The sequence below is a fragment of the Drosophila kikkawai genome, chromosome 3L, assembly GCF_030179895.1.
Source record: "Drosophila kikkawai strain 14028-0561.14 chromosome 3L, DkikHiC1v2, whole genome shotgun sequence".
NCBI classification, from domain to species: domain Eukaryota; kingdom Metazoa; phylum Arthropoda; class Insecta; order Diptera; family Drosophilidae; genus Drosophila; species Drosophila kikkawai.
The window spans coordinates 18486102-18505267 of NC_091730.1; the positions used below are offsets into that span (position 1 = coordinate 18486102).

Here is a 19166-nt window from a genome sequence, read left to right on the forward strand (position 1 = left end):
CTATAATAAGGACTAAGACTCCGGGATGCAACAAGTAAGCAAAGTCAGCGAGAGCTATAAAATCGTTACGGAAAATTAAACAACTTATTGGGGTTTCTTACTTCTTTCCCCGAGGCGACTGTTGGCAGCGCTGACTCTGCGCTCCTTAATTTATGCAAATTTCATGCTACGCGTGGCGCGCCCCCCCTGGAATCCCCACTCTTCCCTCTGAATTCTTGCCAGGAGAAGAAAAAAAACCATCCGAGAACGAATGTATATACGCCCCGCTGGGCGAGTGGGCGCTGTGTGTGACACAATTTTCTGCCACTCAACATGTGGCAGGGATGTAGAAAAGCAAAAGTCACTCTCAGCTGCAACAATGGAGCGCCGAAAGCTGCTCAAGTGCCAAATGTCTTTGGACTTGAAGTTGCGGCTACGGCTCAGACTCCGACTATGGCTCCCTTTTTCGCCCCGTCGGTAATTTGTTGCAATTGCAGGATGCTTAAAAAATGTATATTAGTTGAAATTTAATTTTCTGTTTGTTAACTTGACTTCTTTCTTGCTTTATTTTCTGCCAGACCGCACGAATTTTCGCTTCTCGGCAGCTACTCTTTGTTTGTGCGGTGAAAGTTTCGCAAGTGGAAATTATGCAAAATACGTTGGGAGCTGCAAAATATTATTACGCATACGCCAGGTGGGTGCTGCTAGCACGATGCATGTGCCAGCTGAAAGTTTCCCCTGCGTCTGCGACTGCGGCTTTGGCACTGCAATAACTTCAATTAAATTTCGTTGCACATTTTTCATGTAACGGATGGCCCGGGGCTGAAAGGGTTTTCGGGTAAGGGTCTCGATGTGGATCTAGGAACCAACTTTGGCTCATAACTCAATTTTTTATATGTCTTTGGCCCAAAGCCAGTACGGATGCGGATCGAGAGCGTGTCTTCATTAGCAGCAAAGCTGATGAGAATGGATAAAACGTTTTTTACTGAAGAAAATATGTCGAAAAGTGGTAATATGAAATTGTTGCAAAAGTTAGTTGTGGTGTTTTTATTCAAGGAATATTTTATTTCTTGGCTACTGAAAACCATTATGCAAATTAACCAATCACAATATATTTTTTTAGACTGCCAAGTTTCATCATTATCTTCTGGTTTAAGACACTTTTATAAGTCAGATCATTAAGCTGTACTCATAATGATTTCGTTCTCATTAAAAATCGTATTAATCACCTGACTTAGAGTTACTTAATGTTTAGGATTCTCTTTCCAAATCACTGATTACCTGGCCCATAAGTCAAAGGCGTTTATTAGCTCTCGCCTCGTTTATGACCCTTAAGCTAACGACTTTATTAATGCATCAACATTTTTCATACGGACAATTGAACAATTTCGAAAAAGTTCCAGTCCTTGCGGATTATTTGGGATTCCTTCAAGTCCGTTAATTGTTAAATGCAAACAAGAGACTGTTGTCTTGTTTAATATATGGGCTCGAGTGTAATGACTTTTTTTTTTGGGTAGAAACCAAGCTTTGTTCGCATAGATGAAGATCTTGAGATTGTGAGATATCAAGTTAAGTGCTTAAATTTTGCTTTATAACATTTTAATGGCCCGCCATGCCCGGTCCCAGGCTGTAAAATGTCATAAAATTTTCAACAAGTCCTTTAACTTTTCTTTGGGGGCTCGGGATGTGCCTAAGTGCATTGAGTTCAATTTGGAAACTGCTTCGTCGGCGATAAGCGCCAAAGCACTTAAAATGCTTTATTTCCACTTCAGCTACAAAGCAATTTTATTAGCTTTAGAAAATTACAACAAAGTCGGCCCTCCGCCCTCTGCATCGTCAGCAGCTGCAGCACAAAATGACAAAATTATGATGACTTTTTAATTAAGCAACGCGAGCAGAGACAAACAGCAACAACAACAAATGGGAGTGGCAACAAAAATTTGTTGCCAAGTGAAAGAGCTAAAAATTTCTGACGAAATGAATGAGATGAGCGGCTGCACAGAGAAAGAAATTTTCTAACAAAAGAATTTTCAGAAAATCAGAGATTTTAAATACTTATTCCTGAATTTATTGTTTATTGTTTTCATTTCTCTTAAATCCTATTAATAATTATTTATATATATTTTTATTATATATATTTTCCAGTGCTAATGGGGATGGGCTTTTGGGTTTAAAAGGATGATAATGAAAGTGTGGGCCCCAGACAGCTGCCATTTGGCTACTTTGCTGTGGCCGGGCCCATTGTTTTGTCAGTGCCACGTGATGCGAAAATTCACAAACAACGGCCAACCGAGCTGGTCAAGAGCAAAGCCAACAACAGTGGCACAAGCCGAAGTATCAGGAGGAGCAGTAGCACCACCAGTGGCCCATTGAGATCCAGATTCCGCCCGGATTTAGTCCGGATTTCGTCCGGCAAACAACAAGCGGGCAGCTGAAGAAAATGCAGATGCACTCGAATGTCTGGGGACAGCAACGCGCCAGATAATGCCCGCCCTAGCCGCCGCCCCGTCCTTGTCATTGTCCTGTAAAATAACTCTATAATCCCCAGTCTCATTGCTCAGCTCGAACAACAATCATTGCCAGCTGTAAGTAGTTGCACAAACGCCGCCTCCTCGCCATCTATATAAAGTCAAACAATGAACATTCATTTGATGTTGGCTTTTGTCGTTCCGAAATGAAGAAAACTTCAAGGCTGACTTGTGTTTTTTTTATATTTTTTGCCCAGTCATTTCGGCCATTTTAAGGCTATTTGGCAGAGTAATAATTTCTGTAATATTTCAAGCAAGAAAGATACAAATTTCAAGGAAATTTTGTAGAACTTTGCCTTGAGCAGTTAATGAAAGAGCATATCAAAGCGAGAAATTAGGGCAAGTTGTTGCTGAAGTGGGGAAAAACAATTTTTGCTTTGGCAGCGGAAATATTTGATTTCTTTTAATTGCTTGTTGAACTAAATCTAAAAGTAGAAGACGGCTACTTAAAAATGAAAAAGAAACTACATTTCCTTAAATCCCTTTCCAAGACCTATTATTAAACGCTTTCCATATGTAATTCCAATAGAGCCTCTTATTAAATGAAGCTGCATTAATATTTTAAGCCAGCAAAAGTTTTTCTTCTTCCCTTTTTTTGTGTTTAATGCGGACTTTGGAAAAAACCCTTGGGTGCGAGGAAACTGCCAAGCGGAGCAAAAGTTTTTCGCAAGTTGCCTTCGAACCATTTTCAGTTCCAGCTCCTATCCTGAGGCCTCAGCCTCTGCCTTTGCCTCTGCCATGTGGCCAAAAAGCGCTGCGAAGCGGAAATGTCAATGCAACGGCACTTGCACTTCCGCTGCCTACTTTCGTGCGTTGCCATAGCCAACTTTGCCTGACTGCCTCTGCCTTCTGCCTTCTGCCTCTGCCACTGTTACTGCCTTTCTGCCTGCCTTCCTGCCGATCCTGATGCGGATTCGTATTCGGATTGGGAATCTGTGTCTCCATTGTTCCAGAGCAGTCGACCTGCTGACGTTAGCACAAAATGGAAACAAATGGAGGCCCGAGGGCTCAGCTCATCCTCATCGTTGTCGCCCCCAGAACTCCTGCCCATCTGTCTGCTTAGCAAATTTTCGATGATGATAAATGTGAATCCTCGGGGTGGTGGGAAAAACCCTATATTGATAACTTTAAAAGCCCGGCTTTTGTCTTAGACTCCGCACCCTGTACCCCCCGCTTTCGATACAGTTTAAAATTGTCAACTTGGCTTTTTCACGCATCATCAATTGGCGTTTATTTAGTGTCCATTTGGGAGAGGGTGGATCTGGTCCACATAGTTTTCTTAGCGCCCTCGGGCAGCTGTCTTTTGTTTGTAGGCCATAAATTCAGCTCGACCAACTGCATAAATTATGGGCAAGGGTGCGTGCGGGGTACTTTATTTTATCAACATCGCCCATGGTAGCTCTAGGTCCCTTTTCTTCCTGTTCTCCCGCTCCTCCAGCAGCTCCGCCTGCAGCTGGCAAACGACGTTGTCCTTAAGCTGCTTGTGCAATTGCCGCATACTTAAGGTAATCTCGGCGAGCGCTGCGCTTACTTCAAATGGCCATTCATCAGACTCGTTGAATGCAAACGGCAAATAAATGGCAACTGTCGCAACTTCCCGCCCATCTCCTCCAGCATCCTGCCGCGCGCTGCTCCTTCGCCCCAAACAATGGCTGACCGGCCAACAATTGTCATAGAAAACTGTCGACGCAACGCGGTGGCTGGTAGTCAGGGTCGAAAGGTCGGCGGGGCCCTGTAATCGTAATTGTATGTAGTTGGCCACTTAGCGCTCTTTTGCCTTAATGCCACTTTTCTTCAGATTTACACAAATGCCATTGTTGCCTTTGTGCCGCCGTCTGAAATGTTTTCGAAAACTATTTTCATCTAATATGAGATTGTTTTTGTCAACACGCGATGGAGGTGAAAGGATAAGGAATGCTAATCTAAAAATAAATTGCCTGAATGAATCACAACTAGATTAAATCTGATCTAACCTTATTGAAGATTATTTTGAAGATAGAAAATATATTCTATAAATAGTAAGCTAGGCGAAAATTTCAAGCAAGTAGCAATGAATTCTTCCTAATTTAGTATTTTAATAATTATGCAAGTCTTTTTAAAGGCTTTGTTGTTTAATAAAAGTTATTTAACAAAAGTCTAGGGCCTTGTTTGTTTTCACATCCCAATTCTGGTCTCGCAGGCCACAATCTTCATTTTTCCCACGTGCAAAATCTCATGTTTCTCACGTCCATCTCGCTCGTAGAAGACAACATCCTTGAGTATTAGGATCCAGACCTTGTCGCAGAATCTGTAGACATCTAACTTGTCGCCCTTGAAGGTCAGCTGGGGCTTGTCGTTGTGGCGCAGGAGCCGGTTAACGCTGCGATCGAACTGATCCAGTACATCCTCGGCCAGGTTTGGGTTCAAGTCTCCAAACTGGATGAGATAGTCCAGGGTCTCCTGCAGAGTCTCACCCAGGGTGGTACCACGGTACATTTTGTAGGCCATCTTGAAATTGGATTGGATTATACATATATATATTATATGGATGTTTTGTAGAAAATTTAGACTTACTTTGGATAGAATCACAGCTTGAGCAGAACCAGTCAAAGGCGAAAGCAAAATCCAAAAGAAAGAAAATTTCTAGTGAATTTCTGAATGTCATGCAGCACTAGAGAGGAGAATCCTTAAGGCCTGTAATCGATATATAAACGATGTGCAGTTATCGAAACTTGAAAAACTCGTAGCTATGAAAAAGTATTGCCAATTATCTGGATAAAGGAAAATATGGATTAAACAAGAAAGAAAGCTAACTTTGGCCAGCCAAAGTTTGTATACCCTTGCAGGTAACAATTAAAATATATCATAACTAAGCCAAAAATGCATTAATTTCGATTCGGAAAGCAGTTTTGTGTTAGTTTTTATTAATTTAAAAAAACTGCATACCAAATTTAAAATTTTAAGAAATCAAAATTTTTTTCAATTTTTGCTAATTTTAATGATGTAACCCCTTATCAAATTTCGCAAAAATGGCCAAAAATTCGATTTCTTCCGAACATGTCTAGAAAGATTTGCATGTTAATGCTGATCAAGAATATATATGGTTTATGGGGTCGGAAATGATTCCTTGACTTAGAAAAATATTATTTTGCATTATAAAATCTGATTTTTTATATTAAAAAACTTATTGATTTTTTAAAATTAAAAATATCATACCAAAAGAGTATTAATTTTAAATCGGAAAACTGTTCTGTGCAAGATTTTCTACAGTTAATAAATCTGTATACTTCATTTAAAAATTTTGAAAATTCAATTTTTTATCAAAATCAAAAGATTTAATGATGTAACCCCTTATAAAATTTTGCAAAAATGGCCAAAGAATCGATTTCTTCCTGACATATCTAGAAAGATTCCCCTGTTGGTGCTGATCAAGAATATATATACTTTATAGGGTCGGAAACGTCACCTTCACTGCGTTGCAAACTTCTGACTGAAATAATAATACTCTGCAAGGGTATAAAAATAAATACAATTTAATTGGCATTCTAAAATTTCAGAATATTACACGAATTCCCTTTAAATATATATAAAATCTATACATAATCGGCATAAGAATTTTATTAGTGGAAAATTTAAAAATATATTAAAGAGCAAGGAAAAAGAAAAATTTAGCTGCTGAAGTTAGCTCCTTTTCTTGTTTTTATATAATTTTTATAGTATATATATTCATAGTATGTCTTAAGAACATTTGCTGGAATAAACTAAAATTTAAATTCATCTTTTACATGCCAAACTTGGCCATATTTAAATTTTGCCCCTCTAGCCAAGTAACCCTTCCCGGCCAGACAAAAGGTTGCCTTAGCCAAATAACCTTGCAACTTTGTGGCAAGTATGGCATATGTGTTTGCCAAGAAAGCGACTTGGGCCAGACTCCGGGCATTAAGCCAGCGGAGCAAACAAGTTTAATCACTCTTTGATGGCCATAATTCAAATTAGGCAACCGACAAATAGGCCGACGCAATGGCTCAATGGCTGCCTTTAAGCGACCTTTAAGTTGACCAGCATTTGGGTCGCCATTTTCGAGGGGAAATACAAAATGGCTGGAGAGGGAGGGTAACTAAGAGACAATGGGCGCGCGTCTGGCGGAAAACGGAAGCGAGCAATGGCGAACTGCGGCCTAATGTGCAGCGGGCACAGTGGGTGTGGGCACAGTGGGCATTGCGTTCTGGGTGGGTGGCTAAATGGCCTTTCCATTGGGCCTGGCCCCAAACGGAAGCTTTCAATTTCAAGCTGCAATGGAGAGAGAGAGAGCAAGTCGCAGGCAAGTGGTCCGGGATCAGGGCGACCAAGAGCAAGAGCCAGAGCACGAGGACTGTGAGAAGGAGGAGGAGGAGAAGGTGGAGGAGGACGACGACAAGGACGCCGAGTCTCGGACTGCAGCTCAAAGCAGAAAAAGTAATTTATTTCGTATTGCGGTTTTTAACCACATTTTCCACTTTGTACAACAGCAACGACAGCCGAAAACTGCAGCTACCATCTTCATTCCTATCTCCATGGCTATATAAATTTTCCCCAATCGCCATCTCGCTCCCGCGCCGGAGCTTTGTGTGCGCCTGTGTTCCACTTTCTGCTCGATAAAAAGGGCTCAAATGCGGTTCCGTTTTTCTTTTGCCGCTCGTCGCCTCCTTTTCGGCACATTCCCAGGCATTTTCCTTTTAGCTCCGCACAAAATTTCACCGTTCAAATTGCATTTGACCCGGCCAAAAAATGAAGGAAAAAAAATGTAAAGGAAAAGAAAAGTGTAGGAAACAGAGAAGAAAAGTGGCTAAGAGGAAAAGAAGTATTTTCTATTTCTGGGTTTTTGTTGGCCACTTTTTTGCACCTTGCCACGCAAATTGCATTACCATGAAGTTATGAGCGACAAGTGTGCGAATGTGAATCTCTGGGAGGAGATAGAGAGCAGAGTGCTCCAGTGCTAAGCGAGATATATGCACTTTTCCGGGCCTTATTTGGTATGCGTTGCAAGGCCGCCGACAAGTTGTTTATTGTGCTGTTCAACCATAAATGATGCCAACTTTTTCCCCGAGGCCATCTCTGTCAGTGCCAGTTCTTTGTGAGCCAGAAGATGGTGAATAATAGTGTCAAAGGGGTTTTATACAGTTGCTAGAAGTATTAAAAATTCTCAAATTGGCTTCTAAAAAAGTTATAATACAATAAAAAATATTGCTTGTGGCTTCATAATGCGACAATATGAAAAGTTGGCAATTTTCAAATGAAACTCTTTGGGAAAAATTTAAAAATCCAACAGGCAGGCAATTTCTTAAGCCTCGTTTTCCATTCCATCGAGGTCTTATATCCTGAACAAGAAAGAACCAATCAATTGCGGGTTCAATTGTGGACAGAGCCGAGAACAAAACAAAGGAAAACAAGGCTACGAAAAAAACAAAAAACCGAAATTATTCCCACGATAATTACATTTCGCCATGTAGGAGACAACAAAGAAGCAAACGGAAACAAATGAAGAAAACATTGCAGCAAGAAAATAAACAGCAAACGGCAGAGGAAAATCAAACAAGGCTAGGGAATGCCGGCAGAGCTGGAAAATGAAAGAGGTGGAGAAAGGGGGGAAACCCCCCATTGATTACAGTGTGAGTGAGCTCGAGGAGCTTTCGCTTTGGTTGAGTGGAGCTTTTGCCATCGAGCCGTTTAATGTGCAGTTAGCAGCAAAGTGGGGCGCAGCGACTTGCAACTTAAGCGCCATCAAAATCGCAGCGCCCACTGCCACCCCCTTAAAGAACACAGAGCAAAAAAATTAGTTAATATTAGAGGATCTTATTAAAAATATTAATGAACTAATTTAAATAGGCAATCAATGAATACTCAGAATATTGCATTGTAAAAATTATTTTAATTAGTTCTTTTCTGAATTTCCATTATCTTTATAATCAGATTACATTAGCAATTCATTTTAACCCACAAATATCTCAATATTTAAGAGAATTTTAATAAATATTCCAACCAACTTAGAACTATTTTAATCAATTTCCAATAAATACCCAGAAGAAAGAATTTTAAATATGATTAAGCTTAGTTTTTGCAGAATTCCCTTGATTTTACTATGTTCTATAATTTCTTATAATATATTATATATTATAATTAAAAAACAATAATTCTTTCTGTGTGTTTATAAAGTCGCTTATTTAGAGGAAAGTGTGGGGTGGTACAGCAAATTCAATTGCCACTGACACGGATGCTGCCAAAACAAGGCTGAGATGAGATGGGCTGGCTGGCGATGGCTGGAATGGGTTTGACTTTGGTTTGGGGGCTGATCGATTTCACGCTTCAAACAGACCGCCAGACGTGCTCCGAGGCTCTGGCAGCCTTTGTTGCTTTCCTGCCACCTGACCTGGCTCTTGGCCTTGGCCAGAAGTCGAACATGAAACGCTCGAGTGCGTTAAGTCCACGTCCTCTAATGCACACTCGACTCCATTGACACCGCCTTACATTGTGCTCGGTACTTACTTTGTTGCTTGATTAGTAACACCTTTTTGGTGTAAGGAAGCCGGGCCATTAGGCTAGAAAAAATGAGTAGCATCAAACTGTAAGGGAAAAAGAAAATAAAGAGTAAGATGTCATTATAAATTTAAAAGATTTGTTATTTTTTCTTAAACTTATCACAGACTTTCAGAAGTCATTTCTAAATCCCTTTATGATATGTGTGTTTAAAGCCCTGGAATGATAATAAAAATACAATACAATGAAAGAGACTTACAGTTTTATTCTAAGAGCAAAACCATGTTACCTGCTTTGCATTACAACCTTTGTTTATGAAAGCCGAGAACATTACTCTTTCTCTTCTCACACCGCAGGTTTTCGATTTCTGTAATAAAATAAAGCACAAATCAATGCTATAAACCCTACCCAAACCTTGGTCCAGCCCTTGTAATCTAAATTAAGTAAATGCAAATTTAAATTGGGCTTATCGGGTGAGATTTCCCCTTAGCCAAAACCATAGCGAAATTCGGTATGCAAACTTGGAAAGGGAAATTCCAAACACACAAAACCTAAACAGAAACAAAGGGGACCAGATGCACGCGGGAGGGTTACAACCAAGTCAAAAATGTGCTCTCTCTCAAATATTTGCATATTAATGCAGGCATATTGCGTATACGTACGGGTGTACTGGCTTGTGTGTATTATGTTACGTGTTGGTGTGAACTGCTGACCCCTTTCGCCTGGGCCGCCTTTGCCGCCGTTGTTGTTGTTATTGTTGTGGAGCTGTTCATCCTCGTGGCACTCGTGCAGACAGTTCAAACATTTACATACAAAAGTAAAAAGCAAAATAAAAATAAAGAGCGACGACCGAAAGGGATAAAGCGAGGCAACGCATCTGCATTAGGGATGTGAGGAGGAGAGTCACGACTCGTGACAGGCTCGCACCTCCGATAATTTGCACGTTAAGTGTGGAAAAGTCCAAGTAAGATTTCTCAAATTTCACTTAAATTGCTTTGCTGAGGCTGGAATTGGGTCAGTCGGCGACAGGACATTCGTCGGCAGGACCTTCTTCAGTTACTAATTTGCATGAGACGTGACTTTCTAACGTTTGCCTCGATCAAATCACAGACTTACGGCCATCTCCAGTGCGAATCCTTCGGCGTTCGTGTGTATGTGGCGTGTCCCTTTTGGCATATCCTTTTGTAAATTGTTACATTTTCGCACGTGTGAATGTTGTTTTTCTTTTTTTGTTTCCCCCTTTGCCCCGAGTTGGACCTTTGCCTAATGCGAGTGTGTGTGTGTCTGAGCCGGCGAGCAAGTGTAAATTGAGGAGCTTTGCCTCCGTGTGTGTGAGCTCACCTTTTTCCATTTTTCCATTTTTGCATCTCCAAGTGTGAGTGTGTGTGTGTGGCACGTTGGCCATTAGGACACTGGCCCGAAAATGTATTTTCATGTGTTTTAATGGACTTTTCGGGTTAAGTCGGATATCATTTTCCTTTTTGCAAAAGCCGAAATGGAACTCATCTTAATTGGTTAGGCCTTTGGAATGGAATTAGAGAGGGATTAGCTGAAAATAAAATCGTATGGCCAGTTTGGAGTAAGAATCTGGCAAATCTTTAAAGATAACTTTAACGTAGATGCAGAAACTGGACCCCATAATCTACACAATTTGGGTTTTATAAATTGCAAATGCAAAGTAGGTCAGTCTCCCTCTCTGGCCCACAGAATTTATTACTCATACGCAGTGTGGAACTGGCCCACAAATTATATTTAAACAAACTTGGTTTCAGAGTTAAAGTAATAAGTATAATTTCTAGTTATATGTATAATAAAACCAAAAGGAACCAAGTTATATCGATGTCTTCCTGATTCAGCTTAGCTCTCTATAGTCTAGATTTATGCTCATTGGAAGGGTGTATCCCCCATTGTTCTTCCCATGAATAAAACATTGCGACTTGCATTCGATGCGCAAATTTTAATATTCCTCCGCCTAAGGAAATATTTAGAAATCGGGTTGGAAGACAATATTCGAATTTCCATAATACAGAACTCCAAAGAACGGGATATTGGCAGATATGCAAAACTATGTGCAGATTCCCCAGACGGAAAATGCTTGCCTATGCAAATGCTAGGGTCGAGCGGCCCAAACAAATCAAGCAACCTGAGCCAGGATCCATTCCCAGGACGAACTTTAATGGCGAACCTCGTCGGGGAGGGGGCGCAGATGAAAGCCAACGCAGTAAACAATTGGAACCATAGTTCATTCTACTCCTTTTCCCCCAGGTAAAGGGTTTGAATTGAAATCGAGCGGGGGATACAAGCTAAAAAAAAAAAAAGTAATAATAAAAATGAAAGAACAAAGGACTATGGGGGCTGGAGTGCCATCGTAAAAGTAAACTAATTAAAATGTAATGAATTCGAAAAGTTCTTCGGCATTTGGGGCTATAATTCACCATTAATGCAGCCAACAGAACTCACTTGCAGTTGTGGCCGGGCCGACTGCCTGCTTTTTGCTGGATTTACGACCGCAATAAAAGCCATGGAAATAATCCTAAATTCGAGTGATAAAAACATGCGAGTCGTCGTCGGCCAGTCGAATGGCATAATGTTGTGCTAAAATTTTAAACAGCCAGCGCATTTATTTATGCCAGCTAATGTGCAATTTTATATCCTGCTGGGCGTGTCTCGGCCTCAAAAACAATCGACTGTCAACGCCCAATGGGCCCATAAATTCTAAATAAAATTTCAATATCCCATAACATTATTTTTAGGCAATCAATTGCCGAACGTTTTGTCAGGCCATGCATGTGACACATTACCGATTGTCGGGATAATTTACATCGCATATATGGATTTACTTTCAGTTTTTAAATTGAAAATTACAAATCTCTGTAGTAGATTTAAGAGACTGATGATTACGATGTAATTTCCCCTTGAATGCCTGCCAAATTATTCACTTAACATCAGCGTGTTTGCTGTCTTAGAGCTAATGTTGCCTCACATTAAATATTTGCCACACTTCAGTTCGGGTTTGAACCTCTTGCTTGGCCTGGTTAACATCATTGTTCAAGTGTCAAGTGCTGTGTTCAACAATACTAATATAATTATGGGCTTCTGGCTTGGATAGTGTAAGTACCTTGCTTGATATATCTATAAGAACTATAAAGCCAATGTTAAATTGATAATTATTGGATGGGAATGTACATACCTTGTGGCTTATATAGCCGATGATAAATGTGCGAACACACACATGCCAAAATAATGCCCTGTGGTCGAGAACTTTTCTCGTTTGCGGCAGCCATATTATAAATAATTAATTTAGCCGTGCAGCCCAAGCGCCTCGAGCCACTCGTGATAATTATTTGCCAGCTTACAGGCAAAGTGTAAACACAACGTCAACACACCGATAAGCCTTCGCCCACACAGCCCAATATAAATGGGTTATCTGTGTGGCAAATGGTTGAATATTTAAGGCGGAATGTTTACCGAAATTCAGATCAAATTAAATTTGTGAGCGGTATTACGGTAGTATGATAAATTGAGAGATAGTCGATTTACTACAAATGCTTGAAATAATTTAAAAATTTTTAGAGTTTATAATGTTAATACCTTGTTTAATTTATGGGTGTTTGCAATTAGTGGGTAATTTCCAGACCTTATATTTTAATTAGTACAATCAGGCCATCGTTTTAATAATTAGCAAACTAAATTAAGCCTGTATTTGCTTAAATTTTGTGTATACTTCCATTCAGAAGTAATTTCTTATCAATTTTTGTACAATATACATTTTTAAAATAATTAGCAAACTAAATTAAGCCTGTATTTGCTTAAATTTTGTGTATACTTCCATTCAGAAGTAATTTCTTATCAATTTTTGTACAATATACATTTTTAAAAGTTTTCTAAGCTTACATAAAAACTGATTACCTTTCGATTCAGCAAATTTTCTTGCTCTTTTTAATCCGATAAATATTTGTATACATTTTATTTTGTGTGACTTTTTAATGCCAAACTTTGTAAGGACTTTTCCATTTTCTATTGCACATTTTGCCAAATTTTGTGAGAAAGTAAAACTCATTGCCAGCTGCGAAAGTGCAGTTTCCTTTTGCCTACCAGTTCATCTGATTCAATATTTTTCTCCTAGTTTCCTGCTGGTTTTTGCTGCAAACACTTTTTAATCAATTTCCAGCTTGATAAATATTTTCTTGGACAATTGCAATGTTGTTGCTGGAGGCCACTGCAACACTTGAATTCCTTCATTTTGCCATTTTTTTTTTGTCCACTTCATTCTTGGCGCACACTTTTTGGCCTTCGGTTTGGGTTTTTTTTTCCAGCTCCCCGGCCTCACCACAACATCCAGCTAATCCAGACGATCCAAGTGAGCTGGCACTTTCCGAGTAGTGCCGCAGCCTCTTTGGCATCCACTTCCACTGGCAGTGCCACTTTCCCAGCCGCATCCAGGCTCTATTTTCCCTCGTCCTCCCACGCACATAGTCACAAAAGATGACAGTTAGTATGGCAAAACGTATATCACAATCGCTGGAGGAGAAGAAGGAGGAGATGGCGGACATATTCCCTATGACACTGGCACAAAAAGCGCAAGTAGCCAAGCGAAGGAATAAAAAATTCAACCCACTGCACAGAATGTGATAAACTATGACAGTGTTCTTCTCGGGTTCATTGGATCATTGCTGGGGCTGCCTGAAGGTGGCAGAGGGGAAACAAAGGTTTTTTTTCGGAGGCAGCACAGATACGATAGATGAAGACAATTGCCGTGAATTTGTCACGTTTTCCCTTGCTCTGACGAGGCTTTAAGATTTGCTGGAACTGAAGTCCTGAATTTCCCTAACTAAGACCCTTATCTTTCTGTTCTAAGTCCCCCTTACTAGTGGCCAGATTCCAAGCATATTTCGCATTTCTCAGGGATGATGCAGGAGCTAAACCCCACTGAGACCTCTGTATAAAATACTTCCCGGAATCATCAGCATCATCATCCTGGGAGTCTGTTGCATTTCGTGATTGCAAGATTAGAAATGCAAGCGAGGGGAAAGGACAACAATTGCACTGTTGCACTGTCGCTCAAAGGATCCCCGAACTCTCGCCCAGTTGGTTATGGGATACCCCAACTAAGCGGTTTCTAATTTGCCATTGCCTGCTCTCAGGCATTCAAGCAAATTGTAATACAATTAGCGTCATTTACATGGCATTTCGCAACGCAGCTTTGTCTCTGTGTGTGTGCTTGTGTGAAAGCAGCTTAGACCACAAACCTTGTCGCACTGGGGAATCCACCTATGCGCACACACACAGAGAGAGACGTATCAGCCCAGCTTTTCCCCCAATGGAATATCCGTTATTAAATAATTATTTCCTAAGAGGAAAGTGTTAAGCTTCGCTAATCAATGCTAGAACGGATTTGGATAATTTGCCACACAAAAGGGGAAACTAGAGAGAATTTCTAATAATATATCTTTAACAGCAACTGAATAAATTAAATAATCCTAGAAGTAACGCAAAACACTCTCCAAAATAATTAAAGTCCCAAAATTCCCATAGGATTCCCGAGAACTTAACTCCCATCACTTTGGCTTCAAGTGCTTACTGGACATAAAAAATAGATGCACTTACGTTCCCTGACCACAGCGTATACCATATAGTGAGGCACGGGCAGCTGCAGCCTGCAGGATGCCAACTCATTGCGGTGCGGTGGCTGACGAGAAGTCCTCGGTTGCTGTTAATCCTTCATTCTCACATGGCATTAGGGCACATCTGGAGCGGGGAAGCCTTAAAGCGACCAAACTGCAGCCTGTCACACAAAGGCAATGCAGATGCTCCGAAAAAAATACGGAGAAAATCTCTCCATGTGCCAGAGAGTGTGGAGATAAACAAAAACCGAATTAGTCGTGAAAAGCAGAGTGGCAAAACATTTATTTTTCCTTTTTTCCAGCTGCTGTGTTCTTGCCTTGCTCTTGGCCAAAAAGCCACAAAACCTCAACGGCTTTCAGGCTCGGACAGCTGCTGTTCACTTTCCGTCTCTCCTCGCTAACTGACGTTACTTTCCAGTCAAATTGAGGACTTCGTAAATGGAGATAAAAAGAGGGAGGGAGGGAAAAAAAGAAAACATTTAATTTAATTACAAAGTGGGAAGAATTATGCGCAGAGAAGGAAATTTCTGTCTTGCTTAGCTAATAAGCTGTGCTAACTTGCTCCTGCTGGGCGGCAGGCAGTCCAATCAAAATCACGTCAAGCTTCCACTTGTGTTTATGCAAATCGCTGCAAACTAATTTAAGGTTGGCATGACAGCCGCAAATTAATTCAAATTGAATGATCACCATAAAGCAAACAGTTTTCAGCACGCACGGACAATGCTGCATGGACCACGGACCGCAATCCAAATGGTAGTCTAATATATGCCGCAATATATATTCCATAATATATTCAATTGTGTGCCACTACTGGCCACTGTCCGCTGGCCACTGGCTTTTGCAGATGGAGTCCCAGTTCCGCAGGCAGGGCCATCGGGCTCAGTGGGTCAGGTGAGGTCACGTAAACAAGGGGACCGCAGTGGCATAAATAATAAACATCATTCAAAAATTCAGCGAGGTATTCTATTTTATGGCATTCGCCTGACTGCACTTACTGTGCAGGCTTTAAGTGGTTTTAATGGTAGTGTAAAATGGAGGTAAAAAATGAAAGTTGTGGGGAAATATAAAGAGTAAAAGGGTTTTACTACCCAGAGCGTTACTTATATATTATATTCTCCCTAATTTAAAAAGGTGTCTTAAATTAATTTATTAAATTCTCTCAATAATATTCAATCTTTTACAAATGAAGCTTTCCCCTTTCGTTCGCAAAACATTCCCATATTCTGCTTTCCTTTCAGGCGACAAATTATTCCCTTTGCAGACATACCTTATCAATCCTTCGCCTGACATCGCCTGCCTTTCGAAGGACTCTTCACTAGACATTATTGATTTCTGCCAAACGAACAGTGCTTCATGTGTCAAAATCGACTTAACTGTTGCTGCTGCTGCTACTGCCCAGCTGTTCCGCCTCCATTCAGGCCATTGATGGACATCGACAGACATCTTCCAGGAAGCATTTGTCAGCACACTGCCTGCCTGTGTGTCAGAGGTGCTGTTTCTGCTTCTGTTTGGCGTTGTCCTGTTTCTGTTTCTGTCCCGGCCAGCAATTTGTGTCACGCACAACTCAGCGGCATGAGCTGCGACCAAATCCTACTCCGAGACATATACCTATCTATACAGCAGCTGGACAACGATAATCAGTCAAGCTATTGAGCCTCCGTGACTTTCGGCGCTCCGTATAGAGAGTCAGACTTCCAGGCGACTCCCATTTGCCAGTCACGTAGCCGAAAGTCTCAATTTTTTGTTTGATTTATTTACCTGCCGCTGGCCGGCTCGGCAACTGTTAACTGTCAACTCCGGGACAGCCATTATCCAGACGCCATGATGATGATGCTTGCTGGCGGTGACGATGATGATGATGTCGCTATGTGTGGGAGCGTTTGAGTCGGGATTTGGCCGCCGACGCGTAGGCAGCTGCGTCCATGTTGCGGACTTGTTTTTGTGCCCTTCGTTGGGACTCGCAACGCATGCCAAAAATATCTAAGCGCCCCAGGCCTCCCATCGGGGGAACAGTGATGGGAAAGGTACTGGGTTTTTGTAACTGAAAAAGGTACAGCAAGGGTATAGCTAAAATTAATTCAAAAAGAGATTGTTTTGGCCAAATAATTAAGGTTTAATTTTTAAAACATAAAATTATGTTAAAGATTGTCATAATCATAGCTCTTGTTTATTTGATAAATTAATATTAAAGAATTGGTATTAATTTATATGGAATACAGGGAAATATTAAGGGGAAATTCTATTTTTTTATTATTAAAAAATTATTTAAAATACCCACTCAGGTTACCTCTACTCGTGAGCGATTGGATCAGTGGGCGTCGACGGCTGACTGATTTTTTGTACTGCCCAGTTTCTTGGTTATCCCGTGACATGCATGTGGGTTTTGTGGCTTTGCGTACAACACGGCGAATGCGTGTCGTCTATTTGTTATGCTCTTTTAGGGCGCAAATTCAATTTGTGTCCTAACCTCACTTGCCACAGATGTTTGTTTATTCAGCTCCCTGCGCCCCGCACAAACACCAGATTCGTGCTCTGAAGGATCGATTCAGCGTTCGGCGGTTGATATGGGACTGGACATGCATTTTTAAAGAGTCTGGAGACGCAGTTTACCGCAGGGATCATTTTCCGTATGGCCACAACCTTTTAACTGAATTAAAAGGAATTGGAAAATACGCTGCCCTTACGGAATTTACGAGTTTGCTGCCTTGTTGAGGAATTTATTTTATTAATTGGCACGTGCCGCCTGCATAATGCGCCTGTAAATTAAGTATACGCCATGTGTTGCCACGGGCAACTTCGGACAGCTTCGCCTTCGCCTTGGCGGAGCGCAGTGTCCGAGCTCCTAGGGCCATTTGCATGATGGGAAACAGCTGGCTCCAAGCGCTGATTGCAGCAACAAATTGCAAAGTTATTAAGTTTATTAAAAACCCCCACAAATACGAACACAGCGACGCACACAATGGCAACAAAGACATCATCGGCGCAACGTAAAATTCCGTTTTGTTGGGCGCTTAACTTTTGCTTCGGCTTTGGCTGCTCTGCAGCAATTCTGCATAATTTACTCGGAGCATTTTGCAAACAATGCATCGCTGCCCCTTCTTTCGGCATCAGAACTTGATTCAGTTCGTCGTCGGCAAGTTGCAAGTTTTTCGCTGATGCTCGTTAATGTTTGGCCAGTTTCCGACCCACTCCCCCCCATCTCGCCCTCTGGACATCAGTCGCTTTCATTACCAACTAAAACAACGGCAAACAGAAGCAACAGCAGAAGGAGCAACAGCAACACCAGCATCCTTTGGGCGTCCTTAGCTCGTTGGCGTTCTCGTTGTCACTTGCGACTGTTGCGAGGCATTTGCGGGGGCCAGTTTGCCCACTTTTGGCCAGGAGCGTAGTTTGAACTATTTTAAAGGAGGCTGAAAACTAAGAGGTCATCCTCGTCTTAGTTTTAATCCTTTATTGCAATCAAAGTTAATTTAAATATACTTTTGAGTTAAATAACAGATGTAATTTTCTAAAAATCCCTCGAGTATTAAATAATTTCTTTTAAATTCTGCATTAAATAATTTTAAAATCTGGATTTCTTACCAAAAATAGTTTTTTTTTTTTCAGTATCCTACCCCCCTTAGCACGCTCATGACCTGTTTGCCTCGTTATGACTTTTGCCAATTTGTTGCTGCTGCTGCTGCCTTGCAATTTTCAGCAGTCAGCCAGCATCTCCTCCCTCGCCCTGCCTTTGTCTCAGTTATATTCGCATTTAAAATGTCTTCAAGTTTTTTGGTCAAAAACTTTTCCCTGATGTTTGCTTTAAATTATTTTTAATGACTTGCCATTTTCGCCAATTTGTTGCGCTTTGTTGCCTGACATAATTGCCAGTGCAATCGATGCCTCAAAATGTTGACAAGTTTCTGCATTCACAATGGGGTTAACTGCATTCCTTAATGCATTCTTAAACTGTCGGGATAACAAATGAACCGACACTGAACACACTGGCAGCAGTCTAAAGGATGATTTCTTGGCTTCGCGTAAATATGCAGGCGGCAGGGCTGGCTTCCTTTTCAATTTGTACAATCCTGTTGCAAATTACGAAGGACGAAGGAGGAAGGACTAAGGCTGGCTGGAAAGATGAAGCCACGGTCTCTTAGAGTTTGCCAGGTAAATTTCTGCTCACATTTTCTACATTAGTCAGCATTAAAAATTTATTTGCTTTGAGTAGATTACACGCACCCACCGCAACACTATGGCGCTGCGGGGGGGCCGTCGGATTTCCTTGGGCGATGGGACAACAAGAAGTAACGGCTTCTAAAGTTTTCCCATCATTTTTTTTTTATATTCTACCATATTCCAAGCTAACCGCATGGCATAAGATAGAGATGTAAGGGATATGGGGAGAATGGGGTAGGGAAGGGCGATGAGGAAGGCAAAAGGGTGGAGAAAAATGCACGCTCCTGGGGCTGGTTTAACTGCCGGAGGGCTGGCAAAACAAATGAGCTGACGGCAAATTAAGTGCAGCTGCCAGTTTCACTTTGCCGCGGCAACTACTTTAAAA

General features: G+C 41.2%; 1 protein-coding gene across 1 annotated transcript; it reads right to left on the reverse strand.

Moving 5' to 3' along the window:
- Positions 1–4562: 4562 nt before the first annotated feature.
- Positions 4563–5189, reverse strand: LOC108070405 (transcription initiation factor IIA subunit 2-like). The gene is made up of 2 exons (XM_017160857.3): positions 5061–5189; positions 4563–4994 (listed from the first exon to the last, which is right to left on the reverse strand). The coding sequence occupies exon 2, from the start codon at positions 4992–4994 to the stop codon at positions 4662–4664; it is 333 nt and encodes a 110-aa protein (XP_017016346.1). The 5' UTR covers positions 5061–5189; the 3' UTR covers positions 4563–4661.
- Between the last annotated feature and the right edge of the window lie 13977 nt (positions 5190–19166).

Coding starts and splice junctions, on each gene's coding strand:
- LOC108070405 (XM_017160857.3), bottom strand. CDS start 4,994: ATGGCCTACAAAATGTACCGTGGTACCACCCTGGGTGAGACTCTGCAG.